We start from the raw sequence: 25,864 nt of genomic DNA, 5'->3' as shown, positions 1-25,864 counted from the left end.
ATATAAATGATGTTCAAAGAATACTAATTTGTTTTTTTGTACAATTATAAATTACTAATAAAATTATTAAATACAATTAAATACAATGAATATAAAAATACTGTTTCAATGCTTCAAAATACTTTATACAACGTATTGTCTGAAGTAAAACATTTTGAAAATTCAAAACAACCGCCACAAAGTTTTGTTTACAGAATACGTCGCCAGAGGTCGCCACAACATTCCGGTACTGTTATCAACTATGCCATTTTGAGTACAACAGCTTTTTTTTCCACAATTCATGTTAAGTGATCTAAATAATCAAAATGCAAAAAATACTGATTAAAATCAAATTAAACACAAATATATATTATAATTGATAACTCCTTCACTCATTTTATACCAAAATCAACTAAATTTTCTTAATAAACATATCGAACTAACGATACTATCGATATAAGGGGAATGCGCCAGGGTCGAGTTGTTATTATCGATAAGCGATAACATCTTGCGACAGCGAGCGTTGCGAAGCTGCTCAAGAAATTTCGTGAAAGAACGGTTAAAATGTCGTAAATAATTGATAAATTATTGTGCAAAGTGTTTATAAGTGATCTGTGCAGTGATGAGATATGAAATTTGCACGGCTAAATGCCTAAAAATGTAAAATGAAATGCTGCAAACCTGATTTCTGAAGACTCGGGCTTTTTTTCATCGTCGTAAAATACATACAGACATACTCTCCGCACTCACACATACACATACGTATGTCGATATATATATAACGCGCGGGCGCGAGAGTGAACAAGAGCGAGAGAGCGAGTGTCATTTGTGAGCGTGATTGTGTGAGTGTGTGTATGTTGTTTTGTATGTTGTCTTCTTTCGGTGAGCGAGAGTGAGAGAAAGAGAGCACACAACAAGCGCGCGCCAAGCAGGCGAATGCGAGAGCAAAGCAAAAACCAACAAATAAGTGAACGAAAATAAAAACGAAAAATACCGAATATACATATTGAACAAATCGTGTTTTCGTGTCTTGCGTGTGTTGTAATTGTTGCCAAAATATGTTAAACACATGAAATTGTCAACGTCCCTTCACCTGTTCGGCCCCCAACAAGTTGGATATACTACGTATTGCAAATAGTCATCGAAAAAGGTAATTAAAATAAATAATGTAGGTACACACACACAAACAATTCAATTCAATAAACAAGGCGTCGACGACTCAATCGGCTGAATTTTTATATTATTTTTTGGCAGATGAGTCAGTCGATTCACCATCACATACAAACATACATACATACAAACATATTTCGCATCGTTCATTTTAACAACTAACAAAACAAATTGCATTTTTGACACTAAAACTAACACTTCATTTATTTGTATTGTTTTGCAAAAAAAGGTAGTTTTGTGTAGTTGTTGCAGTAGTGCATTGATTAGTTGTTGCCCCAGTGTGCAAACACACACACACACACACACTCGCACATACACATACTATAATTCAATACTATAGAAAGCAAAGTGGGAAAAATCAACAACAACATCAACACACACACAGCATCAATAAATAACATTTAATGTGTGTATTGAGTATCTACAGTTAATTGTTTTTGTTTCTGTCGTCGTTGTTATTGTTGCTGCTGCTGCTGTTGTTGTTGTTGCTGTCTCGCGCGACTCACTTCAAATCAAATACGTTCGCTCTCTTCTACTCTATTAACTAGTGCTGGCCTGCTCACACACACGCACCCACCCAAGTGCTTGTATTTATAACTAAAATTGCGCTGATCATTTGCGTTGCTTTTTAAACTTTTAATAAATTATGTACATACGACTGTCTGTCTGTATGTATATGTAGGTGTGCAACTGTGCAACTGTGTGTGTGTGTGTGTGTCGACAATAAAATGAAAAACTGCCAAGCAGCTAAATCGATTGGCCCGAGTTGAATTGCTGTGCTTACGACAGCGCAACGTTTTGTCGTTGTTATTGTGATTATTATTGTTATTGCTGTTGTTGTTATTGCTCTCTCTGCTGCTGTTGTTGTTTTTGTTATTGCCGTGGCCGGCCGCGTTGTTAGCTTTGGCTGCTGCGTTGATAATTTTGATGAATAATTACGAAATATTTGTACATTTGTGTATTAGCTACGTTTTTATTTTGTCTGTTTGAATATGCAAATCTATCAATGTGTGTGTGTTTGTTTTTTGTCTCCCTCTCGCACTCTGGCGCTCTTGACGCCATCTTTGCTTTGGCATTTTTGTCGATCAAATCTAAAGTGTGTCGATGAGCGTGAGAAACTACGCGCCAAATTTGCGAGTAATTGCTCATAAGCAAATGTAAAAACTTACTCACACACACACATACAAACTTTTGCATACGCCTTAAATATTGCCGTCTGTTTTGACGCTTCGCTGCACAGACGCAATTGTTTCTCGGCCATAATTTATGGCACACACCTCGCAAATTGTGCCAAAAAAAAAAAAGAGAAGAAGAAGAAAAGGAATTTGCGTTCATTGTTATTTTTGGTGTATGAAGGGGCGGATAAGCGAATTATCAGTTTACATGGCTAATGCATACGTTGAATTTAGTCGAGTGACAGCTGCTGTCCCAGCTGAAGAACGAACGAACGAACCCACCACCACAACCATTAACAACAACAACGAGAATCTTCGACAACTGCCGCCAACAAGCAAACAACAACAACAATAACAAATCTAAAGCAAATCAAACAAATAAGAAGAACATGCAGAGCAACAGCTACTCTTGCTGTTGTTTGTTGTTGCTACTTTCGTGTTCGTGGCAATTGGGCTTCAAACTGCGTTTCATGCTCAGCTTTTCGTTGCTCATTCACACTCTCACACACACACACATACACTCATTATAACACCGCTCTGCTCCCACATATTGGCGCGCACATTTTCTTTCACCTTTGTTGCGTGTGTTTTGATTTGAACGTCTTTTGGGCACCTCATTCACCTTCGCTCGCTCATTCTCTCACTTACACACACACGCACACACACACCCACGCAAATGCGCTCTCTTATATTGAACAGTTGGCCCCCCAACTCATTAGCCGCTCTCAATCTGTTTCTCTCTTTTGGGTGCTCTCACATACTGTGTAAGGTGGTGGGAGGGGGAGACACATTTGTTGCTTGTTGTCTTTTCGCTGTTTAATTCAAATTCTTCAGCTGCTGCCTCGCTTGGCCTCCGTTTTCGGCTTTCTCTTGTTCGGCTCCATTTGTTCGTGTTTGTGGCGCTCTCTCGTTCGATTCGATTCGTTTGGCTCGTTCGCCGCTCTCCCGTTCTCATTTGCTCTCATTTCGGTGTGCACATGTATTTTTGGGAATTTTTTTTGCATAATTTCATGCAAATTTCCATACTTATCTATGCATGTGTGGCTGCCTGCCTGTATGTGTGTATGTGTGTGTGCTTTTGCATGTGTATTTAGTTGCTGGTCAACTTGTCAATCGTGTTTATATGTAGCTGTCGTATTTAGTAGTGTTGTTGTTGTCGTTGTGATTGTTATGCTCACGTTTTTAATCGTTCGTTCGTCAGTTGATTCGGCTTTCAATCGACATCTTGGCATCGTCATTACCTGCCTCACCCCACTGTAGCATACTCACCCCACTTCACGTCACCACACTCTGCACTGCTCTGCCTCGCTGTCTGTCTGCCAGCCTGTCTTTGTGTGTGCGAGTGTGTGTCTTGTCTGCTCCCTCTGACACTGTCGCTGCTTGACTTTAATCTGCTCAATTACTCGCAATTTGCAAGTTGTGTCTCCGTCTCTGTCTTTGTCTCGTTGCCTACCTGTCTGAACACGTCGCCCGTCTGTGTGCGCTTGCCTGTGGATGTGTGTGTGCGTCTGTACTCTGCGTCTATGTTTGTATGCGTTTCGTTTCGTTTTGCTTCTCATTCGCCTTATTCATGTTTTTGTACGTTTTGCGCTTGTTTTGATTTCTTAATCTTTTTACCATAATTGATGGCAATTAAATTAAAGGTGTGTGTGCGGCCTCGCGCCTCGCCGTTGTTGTCGGTGTTTTTACACGATTCCTCCTCGGCTTCGTGCTCGGTTCGGTATTCGGTATTCGGCTTTGCATTGACTCGTTTTGATTCGCACACAGTTCGTTCGACCGCTCAAGTATGTGCGTATAAGTGCCTCTGTGTGTGTGTGTGTTGTCAGTCACCTCCATCTCCGGCTCAAGCGAACCCCCTCCTTTCCACCCCCGCAAACGTTTTTTTACCCCTTCTACGCACCTCGCGTGACTCTTATTTATTTATAGCATTCAAATTATTCACATCAATTGCTTTATTTTTAGTATTTGATGTCTCTTGTGTGTCTCTTCTCGCGTCTCTGCTTTGTGCACACATTTCTCAGCTCTCGCATTTTGTCATCTTTAGCGAGATTTTATTGATTAGTTCAATAATATTCCATGTGGCAGCTACATAAGCTTGCGCTTGTCTCTCTGTCTCTGTGTTGTTTATAATTATAGCGATTTACTTAATTGATGTCAGCGCATACACACACATATATACAGGGACACACAACGCTGTTATTAATACTAGTTTTATGTGTCACTCTCTGTGTTCAATTTGCAATTTAAAAGCGTAGTTTGTGCGCCGCGCCGAAACGAGGCAAGTCGAGTATTAAATTGTTGACAATTGTTTTGAGCTTGAGCGAATTAACCTTTAGTTTTGTTATGTCATCTGTCATCTGTCTCCACACGCTGAACAGTTTTGCACATTAGCCACATTACGACGCTAATATAATTCCAAGTGTTGAACCCCAATTTGAAATCTCAATCTCATTAATCATCATCACCTTTCAATCATCGAACCCAAGCAATTCATCTTTCATCCCCTCAATACACAAGTAGAACTAAGCTATAGATTGAAAACATAATTATAAGCTCTTTAAATTAACGTATCATTACACAATTGAACATCATAATTATCATTTAACTATCAATCACTTTTCATATGAACAGCTTCACTAAATTTGATACATTACTTTAAGCTCAAATTAAACATTGTAATCGCGGTATCACTAAATTTTTAGAATAATAATCATTTTTGTAAAATTTCAAAATTGTTAAATTCAAATTTTTAAAATCGTAAATTTGGGAATTTTAATAAATTGTAAAATTTTAAAATTGTTAAATTCAAATTTGTAGAATCGTAAATTTGAAATAATAAATAAAAAAAAAATGTTTGTAAAATTTCAAAATTGTTAAATTCAAATTTTTAGAATCGTAAATTTGGAAAAATAAATTAATTTTTGTAAAATTTCAAAATTGTTGAATTCAAATTTTTAGAATCGTAAATTTGGAAAAAAAATAAAAAAAAAATTGGTAAAATTTCAAAATTGTTCAATTCAAATTAAGTGTTAAGCTAAATCAAATTGTATAAATTCGTAAAAGAATTAAGTGTTAATTGGACATAATCAAATCGTGTGCATTTCCATCAAATTATCATTCATCAATCACACTCAATCGCAGCGTCATTGACGTCATTCATTCATTCAGATTCAGCATTTGCGGTCGCAAAACATAAAAGGCAACGGTTAAGCGACGCTTTGAGCCGCAAATGCAATTACAAAATGTAAAACGTTAACACAATTCCAACGCTCTCTCATGATTATTGTCTGGGCCAACTAACTAGAAAACTAGCAACTAGTAAAAGCAGCAGAAAAAAAATCAACCACAACAATAACAACAACAACAACAAACACTTTGGTGCAGTACAGTTGACATGATTGACTAGCTGCATAACTAACTAACAAACTAAACTAGCCGCCAACCGACTGACCAGAGACTAGTAAATAGCAAATAGTAGTTGTAGTTGTTGTAGTTGGCGACTTGTAACTAGTAACTTGTAACTAGTAACTTGTAACTGGCAACTGATTGTGTCGGGTCGTGTGCCCCTAGGCAAATACGAACACCTCTCTCAAAAAAAATAGGAAACAAGAAAGCGACAATCGAGTATTGACTGCAAGAGACCTGTTCAGATTTAAGTGTTGAAATCTTAAGTATGAAAGTTAAGATAAACCTAATTCATAATCTTGATATAGTAAGGTTGTCTGCAAAAGACCTTTTCATATTTCATTTATAATGCTAATTTTTAGAGTATGAAAGTTAATATAAAACCCAATTCATAATCTTGAAATAGTCATATTTAAACTGATGACTGTAAGAGACCTGTTCACCTTTTATTGACAATGCATACTTTTCAATCTTAAAGTATACAAATTAAGATAAAACCAAATTCATACTTATAATATATTCATTTTATAGTCATATATTAAACTGTTGACTTCATATTTAATTTAGAAAGTTAGTTTTATAATCTTAAAGTATAAAAGATATTTAAACTGCAAGATATTTGTTCATATTTCATTTACAAAGTAAATGTTAAAATCTTAAAGTATGAAAGTTAAGATAAAACCTAATCATAATTGTGTCATTGATGCAGTTTTCATATTTCATTTACAATGCTAATTTTACAATTTTAATGTATGAAAGTTAAGATAAAACCCAATTCGTATTGAAATAGTCATATTTAAACTGATGACTGTAAGAGACCTGTTCATATTTCATTTATAGAGTAAATTTTACGATCTTAAAGTATGAGACTTAAAATAAAACCTAATTCATAATTGTCATATAGTCACATTTAAAGACCTAGTCATATTTCATTTACAAAGTAAATTTTACAATAATAAATATGAAAATTATAATAAAACCTAATTCACAATCTTTATTTAAACATAGTTAACCGTTCGTTTACTTTCAATGCAATGCATTAACATAAATTTCTTATTAACTTTGATCCGTCATTAAAAAGATATACTTAAATCCTGAAAGAAAAGTGTGGAGAATACCATAAATTCTTTGGTCTCTGTCTTTTAAAGTTGCTAATATTAAAGTTAGATACAAAATAGATAGTTTGTCTTGACTGTTGATAGGGAAGTAGTCTAAATTATATACTTTGTGGCATCGAGTGTAACTTCTTTTGCCTGGCTAACATAATAGACCTTTCTTCGAAAGTGAACGGGTCTAAAAAACATATTAAATAATTCACATATTAAAATAAATTCCTCATTAACTTGGTTTCGTCATTAAAAGGATATATGATTTTTTTTAAATAAAATATATAGCTTAGTGGCTCTTTCTCTCATAGTTCCTGATATCAAAGATAGACACAAAATAGATAAACTGTTGATGATGATTTAGAATTTATTATATTCATTATCAGATCGAGAATGGGTTCTTCTGTCTAACAGACTTAATAGACCTTACTATTAAAGTAAACAGGTCGAAAAAACAATCACATATTAAAATAAATTCCTCATTAACTTGGTTTCGTCATTAAAATGATATATTAAACTTTAACTTTTTAAATAAAATATAATATAGCTTAGTGGCTGAGATGAAAGTAGATACAAAATAGATTTAGAATATATTATATACTTTATGAGATCGAGGATGTCTTCTTCTGCCTCACGGACTTAGTAGACCTTATTACAAAAGTAAACAGGTCTAAAAAACAATCACATAATAAAATGAATTCCTCATTAACTAAATTTTGTCATCAAAATGATATATTAAACTTCTTAAATAAAATATCATATAGTCTAGTGCCTCTATTTTTAATAGTTTCTGATATAAAAGATAGACACAAAATAGATAAACTGTTGATGATGATTTAGAATATATTATATTCTATAAGTGATCAAGAATGTTTCCTACTGCCTGCCGGACTTACTAGACCTTTCTTCAAAAGAGAACAGGTCGAAAAAACAATCACCTATGCACGAAACTGAGTCATGCATGCAGCAAACGCTGAACTAAACTCAAAACAAAAGGAAAAAGCCATAGCAAGTCAACGCTCAAAAGTGGGGGAAATGTGAACGAGTTAGAGAGACACACAAAGAGAGAGAGAGAGAGAGAGGGGAGTTGTGTGTGTTGTGGGGTGGGCAGAACGAAACGTTTTTCACCTCATTCTCAGTCTCAGTCTCATACTCATGCCATCAGCCATTAAGTATTTCACAAACATGGTTAACCAGCGTCACATGCAGCTCCTGTTGCCACAAAATACACAAACACACAAATACAAATACTTACTCGTACTCATACTCACACTCATGCACATGCACATATTCACACCCACTCATCACATAGTCACACACACAAACAAACACACATAGAAAGACACACACACTCAACTTGTTTGCCAACTGCGACGAAGCGAACTAATAAATTTCTACTTTGTTTTCCCCCTATCCTCAACCGTTCTTCCTCTTCCTCCCACCGCTCGCTGCCCCCCCTTTTCAATCATTTTTCCAGATTCAAGAAAATCAAGCCAAGACAAAATTCGCCACAACAACAACAACAACAAGACTACTGTTAAAAGCCGATGCGCAAAAAGTGTGCTAGGAAATTGTTGTTGTGAGTGTGTGTGTGTACGAATAGTATTTAATGATGATGATGATGATGTAGTTGATGCGGCACATCATCATCGTAATAATGATAACGATGATAATGATGAACATACAAATGATGTTGCTGTTGATGAGGCAGCCACAACAACAACTACAACAACAACAACAACAGCAGCAGACAGTGCCACTACAACAACAACCATAGTTGAGCAACGTGCCGCGAAAGTACAGCAATGTGGAAAATTGTAAATACGACGAGCAAAAACTCAAAACGCAGAAAAACTAAACGCGCAAAAAGAAGAATTTTCATTCTCGACTTGCCATAAAAAAAACAACAACAATCGCAAAAACAAAAACCGACGAAACACACAAAATACAAACGCTGCTGTCGTAAACTGGGCAGAGTCATAAAGGAAAACCCACCACTTAGCTACATGCCAAGGGTAGTGTGGGCCATAACAGCAACAACAACTACAACAAAAACGTAAGAATTTTAATTTCTAGCAGCGTCAACTACAACAACAACAACACCGAGAGCAGGAGTGAAAAAAACATAACAAGAAAATCCTCCGAAGTAGAAAAAGTTCAAGTCTGAAGTAGAAAAACCACTTAAAACGTCGATGAAACGTTGACGGGAGCGTAACAGCGGCCAGAGCGAGATAGTGTGAATGTGAGTGAGTGAATGAGAGAGGCGAAAGAAGAGAGAGCACACACAAGGAGTCTGCATATATGCAGTGCAAAGACAAAAACGAGCGCGTGCTAAGGAGCAGAGGCAGCGACATAGCGTCAGTTGTGACGTTTTTACATTTATTTCTCCTTTTTTGTGTTGTTGTTGTATTTTTAACTATATATTTAGTGGTAGGCAGCGTGAAAAAAAAGGTGGTGGTGGTGTGTGCTGGTGGTCACGCAAGACATGGCAGCAGGAGCTGTGAAGCAGCAGCGGCAGCACTAGAACTGAACCAATAACAACGACCAGACAAAGGCAGCTGCAATTGCACCTTTCGAGTGTCAGGAGCGCGAGAGAGCACAATTCCACACACAGAGAGAGCGCGCGTATGAATGTATGAGAGAGCGGGAGAGAGAGTGGCGCGAGAGAGCGCTAGAGCAATTGCAAAAGGTAAAGGCGGCTGCCGCGTTCCGACGTCACATTCGGGCTTAGTAGTTGTAATTCGCAAAGCAAGGAGCGAGGAACGCGCGCGAAAACGAGCTAAACGAAAAACCCGAGGAATGAACAACGCGAAGCGAAACGAAACTGCACACGAACAGCGAACCGAATCGCAAACACAACGAATCGAAACGAGTGGCGTCGCATCGGCTTTTGTCGTGTACTCAGTGTGTGTATGTGTGTGTTATTGAGTGGGGAGTCGAGTGGAATCAGTTACCAGAGTAACAACAACAACAGCAACTACAACGAGTTGTGAGAGAGTAAGCAAAAGGGGGAAAATTGACGCATTCCAAACGTCGTGTGTTGTTGTCGTTGTCGTTGTCGCTGGCTATAATACCGGTCTTTTTTGGCCTCACGTGAACATTGTTGTTATTTATACAAGTACAAAAAAAGTGGTGTTTAATTTTTTGATTTTCTGCAGTTGCAGTAGCAGCAGCAACATCAAACAGCAAGCAAGGAAACTTAGTGGCAAACGCAACGAATTGCAAATGCAAATGCGAATAAAAAGTGTGGCAGCAAGTGCGTGTTTATTATGGGCCGCTCCAAGTTCCCCGGGAAACCATCCAAGTCGATTAATCGCAAGCGGATAAGTGTGCTGCAACTCGAGGATGATTCTGCGGTGGGCGGCGGTGCAACGGCAGCCACAGCAGCCGCTGCAACAGAGCAACAACAACAACAGCAGCAGCAGCAGCAAAGTGAACAGAGCGCTGGCTCTGGTTCAACGCGGGAGAAGAGCAACAATTGTGATAACGATGATGATGATAATGCGCCAACTGGCGGTACACTTGCCACAAGTGGCAACAATAGTGCAACAGCCGCCAGCAGCAGCAGTGTGGGCGATTCTAACAACAGCGGCAGCAACACCGGCAATGGCAGCACAACAAATGGTGGCAGTGTAAACGGTGGCAGCAATGACAAAGGCAGCAGCAGCAGCCATCAACACAGCAGGAGTACAGCGGCAGGGGGTGGCACAGAGGTCAAGGAATGCAAAAATCAAGGCAACAATATCGAAGTGAATGCCGCGGGGCATGCTGCGTCTGCCTCAGCTTCAACTTCAACTTCTACTTCTGCTGTTGATGTCGCCGAGGACACAAACAACGATGACGACGATGACAGCAGCAATGACAAGAAGCCAGCAACATCAACGTCGACGGCGGCAGCAGTTGCCGCCTTTGCCTCGTTGCAACGTGCACGCAAAGGAGGCAATAAAAAAATTCAAAAACTTGAATCTGGCCAGAGCTGAGGTGATGTTGCCCTCAACGTCGAAACTCAAGCAGCAGCAGCAACAACAACAATTGCAACTTAATTGCCCTTCATCATCAACTTCTCCTACGTCAACAACAACAGCAACAACAACTGAGGCAGCAACACCAACAACAGCGACTGCGATTCAAGCAGGGAATGGGATTGGGACGCCAGCGTCGTCGTCGTCGTCGTCAATAGTGACGGCTGCGAGTGCAGCAGGAGGGGGCGGGGGAGGTGCAGCTGCTGCAAACCCCTTTGCCACAGTTGAAGCAAAAGTGGTCGATGCAGCCGCAGCAACGGTTGCTGCTGCTGTTGCAGCAAAGGGCGACGAAGACGTTGCAATGGTAAGTTGATTGTTTTCTTGCTTCACTTTGTATTTTTTTTGCTTTGCTGGTTCGCGAAACGCTTTTTTATAAATATACACACATGTGCTTACAGACAAATACACACAATTATATGTAAACTATATATATACAAAACACATTTATTATATATACACACGATACGATAAGTTTAAGCCGATTTTCCTCAGTGATTTTGAGTGTCTCGCGTGTTATTTGCTTTTGAGGCAAATGTAAATAAAACACACTAAATTATGCGCCCCAGAGTTGCACTTACTTACACTTGCACCTTCCTTTAAGCTCTACCCCCCGCCTACATATACTTCCCCCCTCTTTGCTTGACTGTCTTGCTTACCTGCTTAATTGGCTCTTATGACGTTTTCGCGCTTGGCCCCTGCCTTGGATGACTGGCTGAATGGCTGGCAGGCTGGCAGGCTGGCTGACTGGCTGGCTTACCTTGCCAGGTTAGCCTGTACCTGGCTGCACATAACTTGTTTTCCCCCAAAACTTGCACTTGCTCCTGCACTTCTTGCTATCCCTTCTGCTGTGGCCCTGCTTTTGTTTTTACTCTTGTTGCATGCTTCTTAGCTTGTGGTGGTTGGTTGCTTTAGTTTTTACGAGCATGCATGTAGTTTAGTTGCATGAATTATTGATTACCTGGTGGGAGCCGATAGAGAGAGGAAGAGGGAGAGAGACTAACTTGTCGTTTACTTTTTCGCAGTTGATGGCTTCCAACGAACAAATGACCAATGAGGCGGCAACGGAAGCCCTCACCACAAACACCAACAGCAGCAGCAACAACAACAGCGTTAACAACAAATCGAGCGAATGCACTTCAAATGGCGCTGGGGCTTCCACAAGTGCCGCAGGGGCGCCATCAGCGTCCAATGCGGCAACTGCGTCATCAACTTCATCAGCAACAACAACAGCAGGAGGAGGAGCTGCGACGTCTTCGACAGCGTCACAGAAGCAAAAGAAAACGGTCACCTTCAAGAACATACTCGAGACGAGCGATGACAAGTCGGTGGTGAAGCGTTTCTACAATCCCGACAACCGTGTGCCCCTCGTCTCCATCATGAAGAAGGACAGCCTGAATCGTCCGCTGGCTTATTGCCGTGGCAGCGAGTTCATTGTGCGTCCCTCGATTCTATCCAAGATACTCAACAAGAACTCCAACATCGATAAGCTCAATTCGCTCAAGTTTCGCTCGGTGCCACATAGCAGCAACAGTGCCACAAACGATCCAGCATCAAACTCTTCCTCATCCTCCTCCTCGTCGAACCTCTTCAACTCGGGTTTGTCGCGCGCTTTTGGCGCCCCATTGGAGGATGAAGATGCCGTCTCCGGTGGTGTCACATTTCGCAAAGCCAACGAGGACAACGATGATGATGGGTAAGTCAGTCTATTGCTGATTCAATTACAATTTTCATTCAGTGACAGCGACAGCCGTGAAGTATGCAGCAAAGTTGTTGAAAGCCTAGCTTATCTCATCCCAATTAACAATTATAGAAATTAATTGGGCATTTAATTGGAAAGTCAATGAAGTAATTATATTTTAAGGGCAGCGGAAAATCAGATAGAAACTCGTTATGAAACATAATTGTGAGCAATTAAAAAAATAACCAAAATAATTAATAACTGAATTTGAATAGTTTTTTTGCATACTCTCGAGACTGTCAGCTCTTCAATTAATTGATCAAATTGTGCTAATACTAATTTCTAATATTAAGCAGCTCCGCTAGCAGCGATGACATGGATGAGGATGATGATGACGATGATTTGGATGACAATGAGGAAGCTGTTTCCGAGAAGAGCACAGAGACTGGCCCCAGCATCGATGACAGGGACAACGATGATCGGCAACTGGTGATGGACAAGCATTTTGTGCTCCCCAAGCGCAGCACACGCTCCTCTCGCATCATCAAACCGAACAAGCGACTCCTCGACTCTGGCGGCATTAGCAGCACCAGCAAGAAGAACATACCGGAAACTGTGTCAAGTGCCAAGACGAAGCCCAAGAACTACTTTGGCCTCGGTGACTTTGCAGCGGACACCGCGGCATCCACATCGAAGCTGGGCAAGGAAACAACGACGACGACAACGTTTCCCAGCTTTGCGGGCATGAAGCTGAACAATAGTTTTGTGCTGCGACAGCCGCGTTTGCAATTCCAGGACAAAGGCGGACTGTTTGCTGGTGCAGCTGCCAAGTCGGGATTGCTGCTGTCCACCACATCCTCAAGTGCCATTTCAACAACAAACACAATATCCTTTGGCTCACACAACAGTGCCAATGCAGGTGAGTTCATTGAGAGGATTTCACTTAAAGGACTTTCGATAATTTTATTCTTATTCTCCTTTCAGTTGCCCCAATGACTTGTGCCGTGTGCACGACTCCGGTGAACAACAAGGATGCCCCGCTGGAGCGTAAATATGGTGTGATTGCCTGCGAGTATTGCTGCAAGTTCATCTCGCGTATGACCAAGATCTGCAAGCTCTACACACCTGGGATGCCCAGCCAGTTGCTGAGGTGCAAGGATGGCGGCAGCTGCAACATTCATTCGAAGAACTTCTCTGCAGCTTCAGCCGGGAGTTCCAATCTCTTCAAGAAGCTCTTCAAGGCACGCTGCACAGCGTGTTGGTTGCGCAAGTGTCTCGCTGCCTTCCAGTTGCCCACGGGTCACAGAAGTCGCATGAGTGCCATGCTGCCAGTCAGCATGCGAGAGGAGACAACGTCAAAGGATGACAAATCCCTCGAGCTTCTCTCGCCTACAGCAAGTTTACGCTTTGCAGCACCTGCGAGCTCCACATCCTCAGTGGGCGCCACATCGAGCACAACGATCAAATGGAAGACCACCGCGGAGACGACAGTGAACTCCATCAAATCGAATCCGCTGGCGGAGAACAATGTCACCTTCGGCAGTACTCCGCTGCTGCGTCCGGCTATACTCGAAAAACCGCTGTTCCTGAAGATCAGCAGCGATCAGAAGCCGGCCAAGGAGCCGCTTGGACTCAGTCCAGTTGCAAGCACCAGCACAAGTACCAGTGAAGCAGCTGTTCCCGCAAAGGTTACGCGTAAGCAGGCTAAGCAGGAAAAGCTCGACAAGGAGAAGGAACGCGAGCGGGAACGGGAGCGAGAGAAAGAGAAGGCGAGGGAACTGGAGAGCGAGAAGCCGCTTAGTCCTGTGACCAAAAAGGCAGCAGAGACGTCAACGACAGCGCAGGAGACGCAAAAGGAGGAACCACAAGCAACAACCACAGCTGCTTCCTCCTCGAGTGCAACGCAGTCCGCAACCAGCTCAACTCCAAGTCAGTCTGAGACTGTGGACGTGCCTGCCACAGCTCCGGATAGTCTCAAGCGACAGCGCATCGATCTGAAGGGACCAAGGGTGAAGCACGTCTGCCGCAGTGCATCCATTGTGCTCGGTCAACCCTTGGCCACCTTTGGCGATGAGGAAGATGACGAACTGACCACCGCAGAGGCAACACCAACAGCACCTGCAACAGTCGAGCCAACTCCTGAGGTGGTTAAGAAGCCAACACCCAAGTCACCGGTGCCGGTGCAAATGATTATCGATGAGAACGACAATTGTGCCACATGCAAGACGCCGCCTGAGGAGCAGACAGCTGTTGCAAAGCCCGCGGAGACCAAGGCCAGCAAATCACATATCCAAACAGAGGCTAAGAAGCTGGCCAGCAACTCCACTTCCACTTCTACGTCCTCTTCCTCGTCCTCAACATCGACCAAGGGTAAGGTCACAACCCGGAATGCGGCAGCAGCCACAGTGACATCGTCAAGCAGCAGTTTGGTGGCCCACAAGAAGCAACGCAACCTGGAACATATCACGAGCACGAGCAGCACAAACGACAAGCCGACGCGTCGTGCCCTGGCCAAGGAAGTGAGTCGCCTCAAGACGCTCATCTCGATCGACTTCTGGGAGAATTACGATCCCGCCGAGGTCTGTCAAACGGGCTTCGGTCTGATTGTCACCGAGACTGTGGCACAGCGTGCGTTGTGCTTTCTCTGCGGCTCAACGGGACTCGATCCGCTCATCTTCTGTGCCTGCTGCTGCGAGCCGTATCATCAGTATTGTGTGCAGGACGAGTATAATCTGAAGCACAGCTCCTTCGAGGATACGCTGATGAACAGTCTGCTCGAGACCTCGAGTAATGCCTGCGCCATCTCAGCGGCCACGAACACGGCGTTGAATCAACTGACGCAACGTCTCAACTGGCTGTGTCCGCGTTGCACGGTCTGCTACACGTGCAACATGTCGTCGGGATCGAAAGTGAAATGCCAAAAGTGCCAGAAGAACTATCACAGCACCTGCTTGGGTACCAGCAAACGTTTGCTCGGCGCCGATCGTCCGCTGATCTGTGTGAATTGCCTCAAGTGCAAATCCTGCGCCACCACAAAGGTGTCCAAGTTTGTGGGCAATCTGCCCATGTGCACCGCCTGCTTCAAGCTGCGCAAGAAGGGCAACTTCTGCCCCATTTGCCAAAAGTGCTATGACGACAACGACTTTGATCTGAAGATGATGGAATGCGGCGACTGCAATCAATGGGTGCACTCCAAGTGCGAAGGTCTCAGCGATGAGCAGTACAATCTGTTGAGCACTCTCCCCGAGTCCATTGAGTTCATCTGCAAGAAGTGCGCCCGACGCTGCGAAGTCTCACGCAACAAGGCCGAGGAATGGCGTCAAGCTGTGATGGAGGAGTTCAAATCGAGTCTCTACAGTGTGCTCAAACTGCTCAGCAAATCCCGTCAAGCCTGCGCTCTGCTCAAGCTCAGTCCGCGCAAGAAACTTCGCTGCACATGCGCCGCATCGGTCACAAACAATGCTCATGGGAAGACGCACAGTCAGGGACGACTGCAACCCAAGGCGCTGCAGTTCAACTACAACGGATTGGGCAGCGATGGCGAGTCACAGAACAGCGACGATGTCTACGAGTTCAAGGAGCAGCACAGCAATGCTCACAACGTGCACAACCCGAAACCTTCGACGCCAGTTCCCTGCAGCTGCCTGCAACCTCTGGCGCAACCGCAATCCTTCAGCTTGGTGGACATCAAGCAAAAGATTGCGGGCAATGCTTATGTGTCGCTAGCGGAGTTCAACTACGACATGAGTCAGGTGATACAGCAGAGCAACTGCGATGAACTGGACATTGCCTACAAGGAGCTGCTCAGCGAACAGTTTCCCTGGTTCCAGAACGAGACGAAAGCCTGCACCGACGCCTTGGAAGAGGACATGTTCGAGTCGTGTGGCTACGAGGAGCTTGAGGATTCTCCCTCGACTTACACGGAACATCACACAACATCCCAGGCGCCTCGCTCTGGAATGCTCGACATTCCCCTCGATGAGGTGGATGATCTGGGTGCTTGTGGCCTGAAGACGCGACTCGATTCACGGGTCTGCCTCTTTTGCCGCAAGAGTGGCGAGGGATTGTCCGGGGAGGAAGCGCGTCTGCTCTATTGCGGTCACGATTGTTGGGTGCACACAAATTGTGCGATGTGGTCCGCTGAGGTGTTCGAGGAGATCGATGGATCGCTGCAGAATGTGCATAGCGCAGTGTCGCGAGGACGCATGATCAAGTGCACGGTGTGTGGCAATCGAGGCGCCACCGTTGGCTGCAACGTCAAGGCATGCGGCGAGCACTATCATTATCCCTGTGCGCGCAGCATCGATTGCGCCTTTCTCACCGACAAGTCCATGTATTGTCCCGCACATGCTCGGAACGCCTTGAAAGCAAACGGTTCTCCCAGTGTCACCTACGAGTCGAACTTTGAGGTGTCGCGTCCGGTTTACGTAGAGCTCGATCGCAAGCGTAAGAAACTCATTGAACCGGCCAAGGTGCAGTTCCACATTGGTTCGCTGGAGGTCCGGCAACTGGGTTCGATTGTGCCGCGTTTCTCCGACTCCTTTGAGGCAATTGTGCCCATCAATTTCCTGTGCAGTCGCCTCTACTGGTCCTCGAAGGAACCCTGGAAGATTGTCGAGTACACCGTGCGCACTACGATCCAAAACAGTTACTCCACGACGCTAACCCTCGATGCGGGTCGCAATTTCACCGTGGATCACAGCAATGCAAATGGTTCGTTGGTGCAATTGGGTCTAGCGCAGATTGCGAGGTGGCACAGCAGCCTGGCACGCAGCGATGTCTTGGATGGTAACGACTGGGCCGAGTTCCCGAACTCGTATGTGCCGCAAGATGAGAACACGGAGGAGGAACCACAGCAGAATGCGGATCTGTTGCCACCCGAGATCAAGGATGCCATATTTGAGGATTTGCCACACGAACTGCTCGACGGCATCTCCATGCTGGACATTTTCATGTACGAGGATCTCGGCGACAAGACCGAACTCTTTGCCATGAGCGAACAGTCCAAGGACGGCACCACAGCCATCCCATCGCAAGTGGGAGCCGTTGGGGTCAGTTCGGTGAGCATCTGCGATGAGGATACACGCAACTCGAATAGCCTAAGCAAGCAGCTAGAGCTGAGCAATGGTTGGCCAGCCAGCAACCCAGTTGAGGATGCCATGTTATCAGCAGCTCGCAGTTCCAGCCAGGCCAAGACGGCGCTCAAGAAGACAGCCACAGCTCAGACACGTTCCTGGGCCAAGCTCGACGGCAGCAGCGTGGCGGCGTTTAAGCGACGCAAGCTCTCCAAAAACCTGGCCGAGGGAGTGCTGCTCAGTCTGAATCAGCGCAGCAAGAAGGAAATGGCCACAGTGGCAGGAATCACGCGACGTAGCAGCGAAACCTCCACGGATGGAGCAACGGCAGCGTCAGCGATGCGCAGTAAGAGTTTCACGTGGAGCGCAGCAAAGCGTTACTTCGAGAAGAGCGAGGGACGCGAGGAGGCGACGTCTGCGAAGTTGAAGATTATGCAAATGGATGGCGTCGACGATTCCATCACCGAATTCCGCATCATTGGCGGCGATGGCAATCTGTCGACTGCTCAGTTCACGGGTCAAGTGAAGTGCGAACGTTGTCAGTGCACTTATCGCAACTACGATTCGTTCCAGCGGCATTTGCCCAGCTGTGAACCGATGTCCACCAGTGAATCCGAATCGGACACCGCCTCAAGTGCTGCAGCTGCTGCTCAGTTGAGTGCCGAGAGCTTGAACGAACTGCAGAAGCAAGCGTTGGCTGCTGCGACTTTGAGCAATGCCGGAGGACTCAACTATCTCCAGACATCGTTTCCTCAGGTGCAAAACCTTGCCACTTTGGGACAATTTGGAGTGCAGGGACTTCAGGGATTGCAACCACTTCAGTTGCAGCCACAATCGCTGGGCAATGGCTTCTTCCTCTCACAGCCAAATACAGCACCGACTACGAGCAATGCCAACGATGAGCTGCAGCTGTATGCCAACTCATTGCAGAGCTTGGCTGCCAATCTCGGCGGTGGCTTCGCGTTAACGCAACCCACAATGAGTGCCACACCACAACCTCAGCTGATAGCACTCTCCACGAATCCCGATGGCACGCAGCAGTTCATTCAGTTGCCCCAGAGCAGCGGGGCTGCCACACAGCTGTTGCAGGCAACGGCGCCAACTGTGCCTCAAGCAACAACCTATCAAACGCTGCAGGCAACCAACAGCGACAAGAAGATTGTGTTGCCACTGCGTGGCACTGGCAAACCACTGAAAACAGTGGCCACTAAGGCAGCGCAACAGGCCACAGCGGCAGCTAAGCAAAAGCAATTAAAGTCCGGACATGGAGTGAAGCCGATTCAAGCCAAGTTGCAGCCACATCAGCAGCAGCAACCACAACAACAGCAGCCACAGTTGAACCATCAGCAGCAGCAACCGATCACAGTGGCAACCAATGGTGCTACACAGCTGCTGGGGCAGAATCTGTTGCAGCCACAGTTGCTCTTCCAGAGCAACGCGCAGCCGCAGACGCCGCAACTGTTGTTGCCACAGACGCAAACTCCGAACATCATTTCGTTTGTCACCGGCGACGGAAGCCAGAATCAACCTCTGCAATACATCTCGATACCCACAACGAACGACTTTAAGCCACAGCAGCCAACGGCCACGCCCACTTTCCTGACAACCACCGCCCCAGGAGCAGGCGCCACTTTCCTCCAAACAGATGCCAGTGGCAACCTCATGTTGACCACGGCGCCAACCAATTCGGGACTCCAAATGCTAACAGGTCCACTGCAAACGCAGCCTCAAGTCATTGGCACTCTCATTCAGCCGCAAACGTTGCAGCTGACAACTGGAGCGGATGGCACACAGAATGCTGCCGCTCAGCAGCCGCTGATCTTGGGCGGTGCCACAGGAGCAGGAGCAACTGGACTGGAATTTGCCACAGCGACGCCGCAAGTGATTCTTGCCACTCAACCGATGTACTACGGCCTTGAGACGATTGTGCAAAACACAGTGATGTCATCGCAACAGTTTGTGTCCACTGCGATGCCAGGTGTGCTTAGTCAGAATGCCAGCTTCTCGGCGACAACAACTCAAGTGTTTCAGGCGAGCAAAATCGAACCGATTGTCGATCTGCCCGCTGGCTATGTGGTGCTCAACAATGCAGTGGATGCCAATGGCAGTGCAGGCAGCTTTTTGAATGCCACCAGCGTGTTGCAACAGAGTCAAACGCAGGCCACGGATGATGCCACCACACAACTGCTGCAGAATGCCAGTTTCCAGTTCCAGACAACACCGAACACAACGTCCACAGCACAGGCAACCATGTCGGATTACGGTGCTCCTTTGGTGGTCACTGCCAAGATTCCACCTGTGACGCAAGTGAAGAGGCAGGTGAGTGCACAGAAGGCGCCTATTTCGGTGCTGAGCAAGGTGCAGCCGCAGCCACAGCAATCGCAGGTGATCAACAAGGTGCTGCCAACCACAACAACGCATCCGCAGCAACAATCAACGCAGTCGAAGGCAATGGCCAATGCCAATCAGTTGAAGCTGGCAGCGCAATTCCAGCGTCAGCAGCAGGCAGCCGAGCTGAAGCAGAAGGTGGCAACAACGGGACAAACGGGCAGCAACTGCGGTGCACCTCCGAGCATTGCCTCGAAGCCGCTGCAGAAGAAGACCAACTTAATAAGGCCAATTCACAAAGTGGAAGTGAAGCCCAAGCTGATGAAGCCAGCGCCCAAGTTGCCCGCAACAGCAGCGAATCTGCAGCAACAACAACTGCAGCAGCATCAACAACAGCTGCAGCAGCAGCAACAACAATTGCAACAGCAGCAGCAACAGTTGCAACAACAACAAGCAGCCGCCGCTTTGGTTAGTCAGCTGCCCAAGGTAACAATGCTGCCACAACGTCTGCCGGCTCAGCTGCAACCACAGCAGCAGCAGCAACATCTGCAGCCACAGCAACAGCAGCAACATCTGCAGCTGCAGCATCAGCAACAACAGCAGCTGACAACAGCACAACTGCAGCCAGCCCAACAGCCGATCATCAGCATTGTAAACACCGCCGAGCCACAGGCAACGACACAGTTTGTCATGACGCCCGTGCCACAAACACAGGCCACAGTGCAACTGTTGCAAGAGCAACCCAGCCAGCAGCAGCAACCGCTGGAGCAGCAACTGTTGCTCAATGGCAACGCGAATGCGAATCGATTGCAACATTATGCGAGCAACTCGCTGCCCACGAATGTCGTCAATCCGCTGCAGCAGCAACCATTGGCGGCAAGTGCCACCACAACGGTGGCGCCCCAAAGCAGCATCACCATCAACAGTCGGCCCACAAATCGAGTGCTGCCGATGCAGCAACGTCAAGAGCCAGCGCCACTCGACACCGATGTTGTGGTGCAATCTCCAACGCCGCCAAAACCCTTCGAGGAACCTTTGGCCACCGTCAGTGCCTCAAGTCAGAAGGCTGTGGTCAAATGCTTTGCACAACTGGAGCAAAAGTCACCCAACTACGAGCTGGAGCTGAAGAACAATGCGTTGATTACTCAAGCGAATGCCATCACAATGCAGGTGCAACAGCAGCAACACGAAGCCAACATCTACACGGAGCCCATCTATGAGAAGGAATCCGAGTCACAGTTGCAGCTGGAGAAGCCCAAGTCCAACGATCTCATGCTCATGGAATCCACAAGCTGCCAACAGCAGCAGCAACAACAACAACTGGAGTTGGCTGCGAATGGTTTTCAGTTGACCAGCAACGAGAGCTCGCTGCTGGAGAAGCATGGCTTCCATGTGGAGGCCGTGCCCATGGACACCGAGGATCACTATGCGAGTCTCAAGAATGGCAACGAAGTGCCTGAAGAGATCGACGAAGATGAGGAGGACGACGATGACTTCAGTCTGAAGATGGCCACATCAGCCTGCAATGATCATGAAATGTCTGACAGTGAAGAGCCCGCGGTCAAGGAGAAGATTAGCAAGATACTCGACAATCTTACAAACGATGATTGTGCCGATTCCATTGCAACGGCGACAACAGTCGAAGCAAGTGCTGGATATCAGCAAATGGTCGAGGATGTGCTGGCTACAACTGGCCATGTGGCAGCCACAGACGATGAGGCATTCACCGCCACAGCCGAGGAAACCGCCGCCGTCGAAGCAGCAGCCAGTTATATTCATGAAATGGCTGAAGCCCATGAACTGCAGTTGAAACAGCTCCAAGCGGGTGTTGAGCTGGAGGATCTGAAGAAACCCAAGCTGGATGTGACACAGCAACAACAGCAGCAACAAGCTGAGAGTGTGCCAGAGAATGTGGTGCCCACAGCAGCAGCTCCTCAACAACCTCCGCCCATGCGTGATCCCAAGAAGATCAGTGGACCGCATTTGCTGTACGAGATTCAGAGCGAGGATGGTTTCACCTACAAGTCCAGCTCGATAGCGGAGATCTGGGAGAAGGTCTTCGAGGCGGTGCAAGTGGCGAGACGTGCTCATGGCCTGACTCCATTGCCCGAGGGTCCTTTGGCAGACATGAGTGGTGTACAGATGATTGGCCTGAAGACCAATGCGCTCAAGTATCTCATCGAGCAGCTGCCGGGAGTGGAGAAGTGTGCCAAATACACGCCCAAGTATCACAAGCGAAATGGAAACGTCTCCACAGCAGCAGGAGTTGGACAACTGGGCAATGGAGCTGGAGGCAATGCAGCTGCTTTGGCTGCGGGCGCAGATGGACAGACGCTGATGGATTATGGCTCGGATCAGGAGGATTTGCAGGAGAATGCCTACGAGTGTGCTCGCTGTGAACCTTACAGCAATCGCTCTGAGTACGACATGTTCAGCTGGCTGGCATCGAGGCATCGCAAACAGCCGATTCAGGTGTTTGTGCAGCCTTCAGACAACGAGCTGGTGCCAAGGTAAGTCAAAGATTAAGTTTAATGTTTGAGGGACATTTGAGTAACCAAGGGAATCTTTTTTCTTCGCAGACGCGGCACTGGCAGCAATCTGCCCATGGCCATGAAGTACCGGACACTGAAGGAGACCTACAAAGATTACGTTGGCGTCTTCCGTTCGCACATCCATGGACGCGGTCTCTACTGCACCAAGGATATTGAAGCAGGTAAGCTAATGATGCTCTATTTCTGTTTTAAACTGAGATTAAATTGTGTTTTTAACAGGTGAAATGGTCATCGAATACGCCGGAGAACTCATACGCTCAACGCTGACGGACAAGCGAGAGCGTTATTACGATGGTCGCGGCATTGGCTGTTACATGTTCAAGATCGACGACAACCTCGTGGTGGATGCCACAATGCGTGGCAATGCGGCACGCTTCATCAATCACTCCTGTGAGGTAAGTAAAAGACAATTGTGTATATAACTAACAAGTCAACAAATTTAGGAAAGAACCGAAGTTGCAAGTCTGTCCGTTCACTTAAGAGAACCTAAATATCATAGAATTGAATTCGATTAACATCTAACAAATATTTACATATCATTTTTATTAAAATCATGTAAGAAAGAGATACCCGCTAAATTAAAGTAAAACAGTGTGGTATTAATTTTTAAATATACCGAAATTATATACTAAAAATACTGAAAATACCAAATAGTATGTTGTAGTTTAGTATATTGATATGGGACTACATTCAAAATATGCCATTGCAATGGCAATGCATTGGTATATAATTATACCGGAAAAATACTCAAATGCAACTAAGGCTATAGTATATTAAAATATATTAAAGTGTAAATATACCAGATTGCCTGAAAAGGAAAATAAAATATATGGTATAAATATAACAAATTATATTTTTGTATATTCCTATACCATGGAGTACAAAATATACCAGATTGTCATCCTTCGGACACAATTCCTCCAGACATACTTCTACTCAGCAGGTATAAAAACAAGAATCAGCATACAATACTTAACTCTTTTAACTATCCCTCCGCTGAGCACAAATTTAATCACGTTTTTTCTCCTTTACAGCCGAATTGCTACTCAAAGGTGGTCGACATATTGGGCCACAAGCACATCATAATCTTTGCGCTGCGTCGCATTGTGCAGGGCGAGGAACTGACCTACGATTATAAGTTCCCCTTCGAGGATGAGAAGATTCCCTGTTCATGCGGCTCAAAGCGCTGTCGCAAGTACTTAAACTAGACTAAAACAAAACAACAGTAATAAAACGCATACTCAGCTGATGGAAAGCAGCTAAAAAGAGAGACGAAGATAAACAGAGAGAACGAGAGAATGGAAAAGTGAAAGCGGAACATGTGTAGTTAACGGTTATTTCGATCTAAGTTTTGGTCAATCGTGATACATTTTCATTATAGAGCATACAAATAATTAAGTAGAAGTTGTAAATGTAAGAGTTAAAACGTTGATATTATATACCACACACACATACATACAATATATATCAAGATATATATTACCCGATTGATATAACCCCCTAACTGCATATAGTTAAGCACACCAACACACACCGACACACACAAAAACACAAAACACACTCGATGATTTCAGTATTCAGCGGAGAAATATGTATCTATGATATAATACCCGATATATATACCATATATCAGTATATCTTTGTATGAAATTCAGTATGTTAAGGCTTGACAGATTCTATATTATATTAACATTAATTACGATCAAGATCAACAATATATATATATACATAGAGTTATATATAAACCACATAGCATTAGCATTATTAGATACGGTTCGAAATCAAGATTGGATTTGATTTGCGGATGGATAAACAATTTAATGATTATTTACAGGGGCTTGTGTTAGTTTGTAAATACTTAGGAAACGCTTCACACAATAAAAACAAAAGCATTAGGTAATTAATTAATTAACAATATAAGTGGCAACAAATCTCTAAACATCAAACAATACAACAACAACAAACAAGCAGATGAAACTATTTTATGGTAGAATTATGAGAATTATGCACATGCAAAAAACAAAACAAAACAAAAAACATTGCAAATTGAAATTGAGTATTTATGTTTGTTGCAATTGATCCACAACTAAACTATTACGAACTAAAGGTAAAACATAATTAAACGAATAACGAATTAATTAATTAATATTCACTGGGCCTAATCTAATTAATATAAAAACAAAAACAAAAAACACGCAACTAAGCATCACCATTTGAAATTATTTTGTGAACAGACAACAACACCAACATTTTTTATTGTTATTGTAAAGAAAAAACAAAACCAACAAAAGCGAAAAGCGATGAAGCAAATGCATATTTATTATTCTAATTATTATTAATGATTAACATTTAATTCATTTGAAAAGTGTCCATGTAAATTGTAATCGCATTAAGCTTGTGTTCTAAATTTTAACTTGTAATTTTATTTAAATTTACACTTACAATTTAGATTTATAGATTGTGTACAATTGTGTTTCGTTTCGTAATTTGCGTAATGTCAGCCAACAATTGCCGGCTTTTAAAAGTAATCCTTATTTATTAAGCAGCTCCCCCACTCCCCCAACGCTCCCCCTTGTATTCTATTAGTTTGTTTAAGCTCGTTTTGTATTCAACCACAGCAAGAACAACAACACACAACAACAATATCAGCCTGAACCCATTATCTATGTAAACTATTCTAACTATTCATGTATCTACCCATATATTACTTTATACACTCTTACTTATTTACATTGTTCGGTTCGGAATATCATATATCAGAGAGAATAGAGAGAGAGAGAGAGAGCAAAAAGCTAAGCAAACGCATATACGAATGTACAGGCAAAGAGTTCCACAGCATTTTTGGCAGCCATTCAGACGGGGGCACTTTTTGTCCCGACCGTCAAGGAATTTTATATTTTTATTCCCTAAAGAAAAAAGTTTAATAAACTACAGAATAAATTATTTTAACAAAACACGCTCATTTTTTATTTCTTTATAAGACGGGTACAAAAATATTGTGTTGATGTCTTGGGGTGAAAACTACTTGAAGAATTAGTAGAGCAGAAAGGATTTTTATGCTCTTAAACAAAATCGAAGCGATCGAGGATCAAGTAAGAAAACAACAGTCGAGTGTGCTGGACTTTAAGATACCCGCTACCCATTTTGAATAAGATCAAAATAGTGCGGTATTAATTTTAAAATATACCAAATCAATATACCGAAAAAAATACTAAAATGAAATATGCGAACTGTTACATTTGGTACGATAATATAGTACTACATTCAAAATATACCGCTGAGTGCAAAATATACCAAAGGCTACATTTGGTATATTGGTATAGTACTTCATTCAAAATATACTACAGAGTGCAAAATATACCGGATCGTTAGCC

The 25,864-nt window shown here is 44.2% G+C and overlaps 1 protein-coding gene across 1 annotated transcript; it reads left to right on the top strand.

Annotated features, from left to right (window-relative positions):
• Positions 1-473: 473 nt before the first annotated feature.
• Positions 474-25,447, top strand: LOC133839160 (histone-lysine N-methyltransferase trithorax). The gene is given in 10 exon segments (XM_062270515.1): positions 474-1,129; positions 8,313-8,891; positions 9,994-10,779; positions 10,781-11,161; positions 11,880-12,550; positions 12,892-13,454; positions 13,520-22,448; positions 22,518-22,651; positions 22,710-22,885; positions 23,525-25,447. Coding segments are annotated over 8 exon segments (11,703 nt in total). The 5' UTR covers positions 474-1,129; positions 8,313-8,891; positions 9,994-10,104; the 3' UTR covers positions 23,699-25,447.
• The last annotated feature ends 417 nt before the right edge of the window (positions 25,448-25,864 follow it).

Source organism: Drosophila sulfurigaster, chromosome 2R (assembly GCF_023558435.1).
Source record: "Drosophila sulfurigaster albostrigata strain 15112-1811.04 chromosome 2R, ASM2355843v2, whole genome shotgun sequence".
NCBI lineage: Eukaryota > Metazoa > Arthropoda > Insecta > Diptera > Drosophilidae > Drosophila > Drosophila sulfurigaster.
This window is presented reverse-complemented; position numbering and strand designations above follow the sequence as displayed.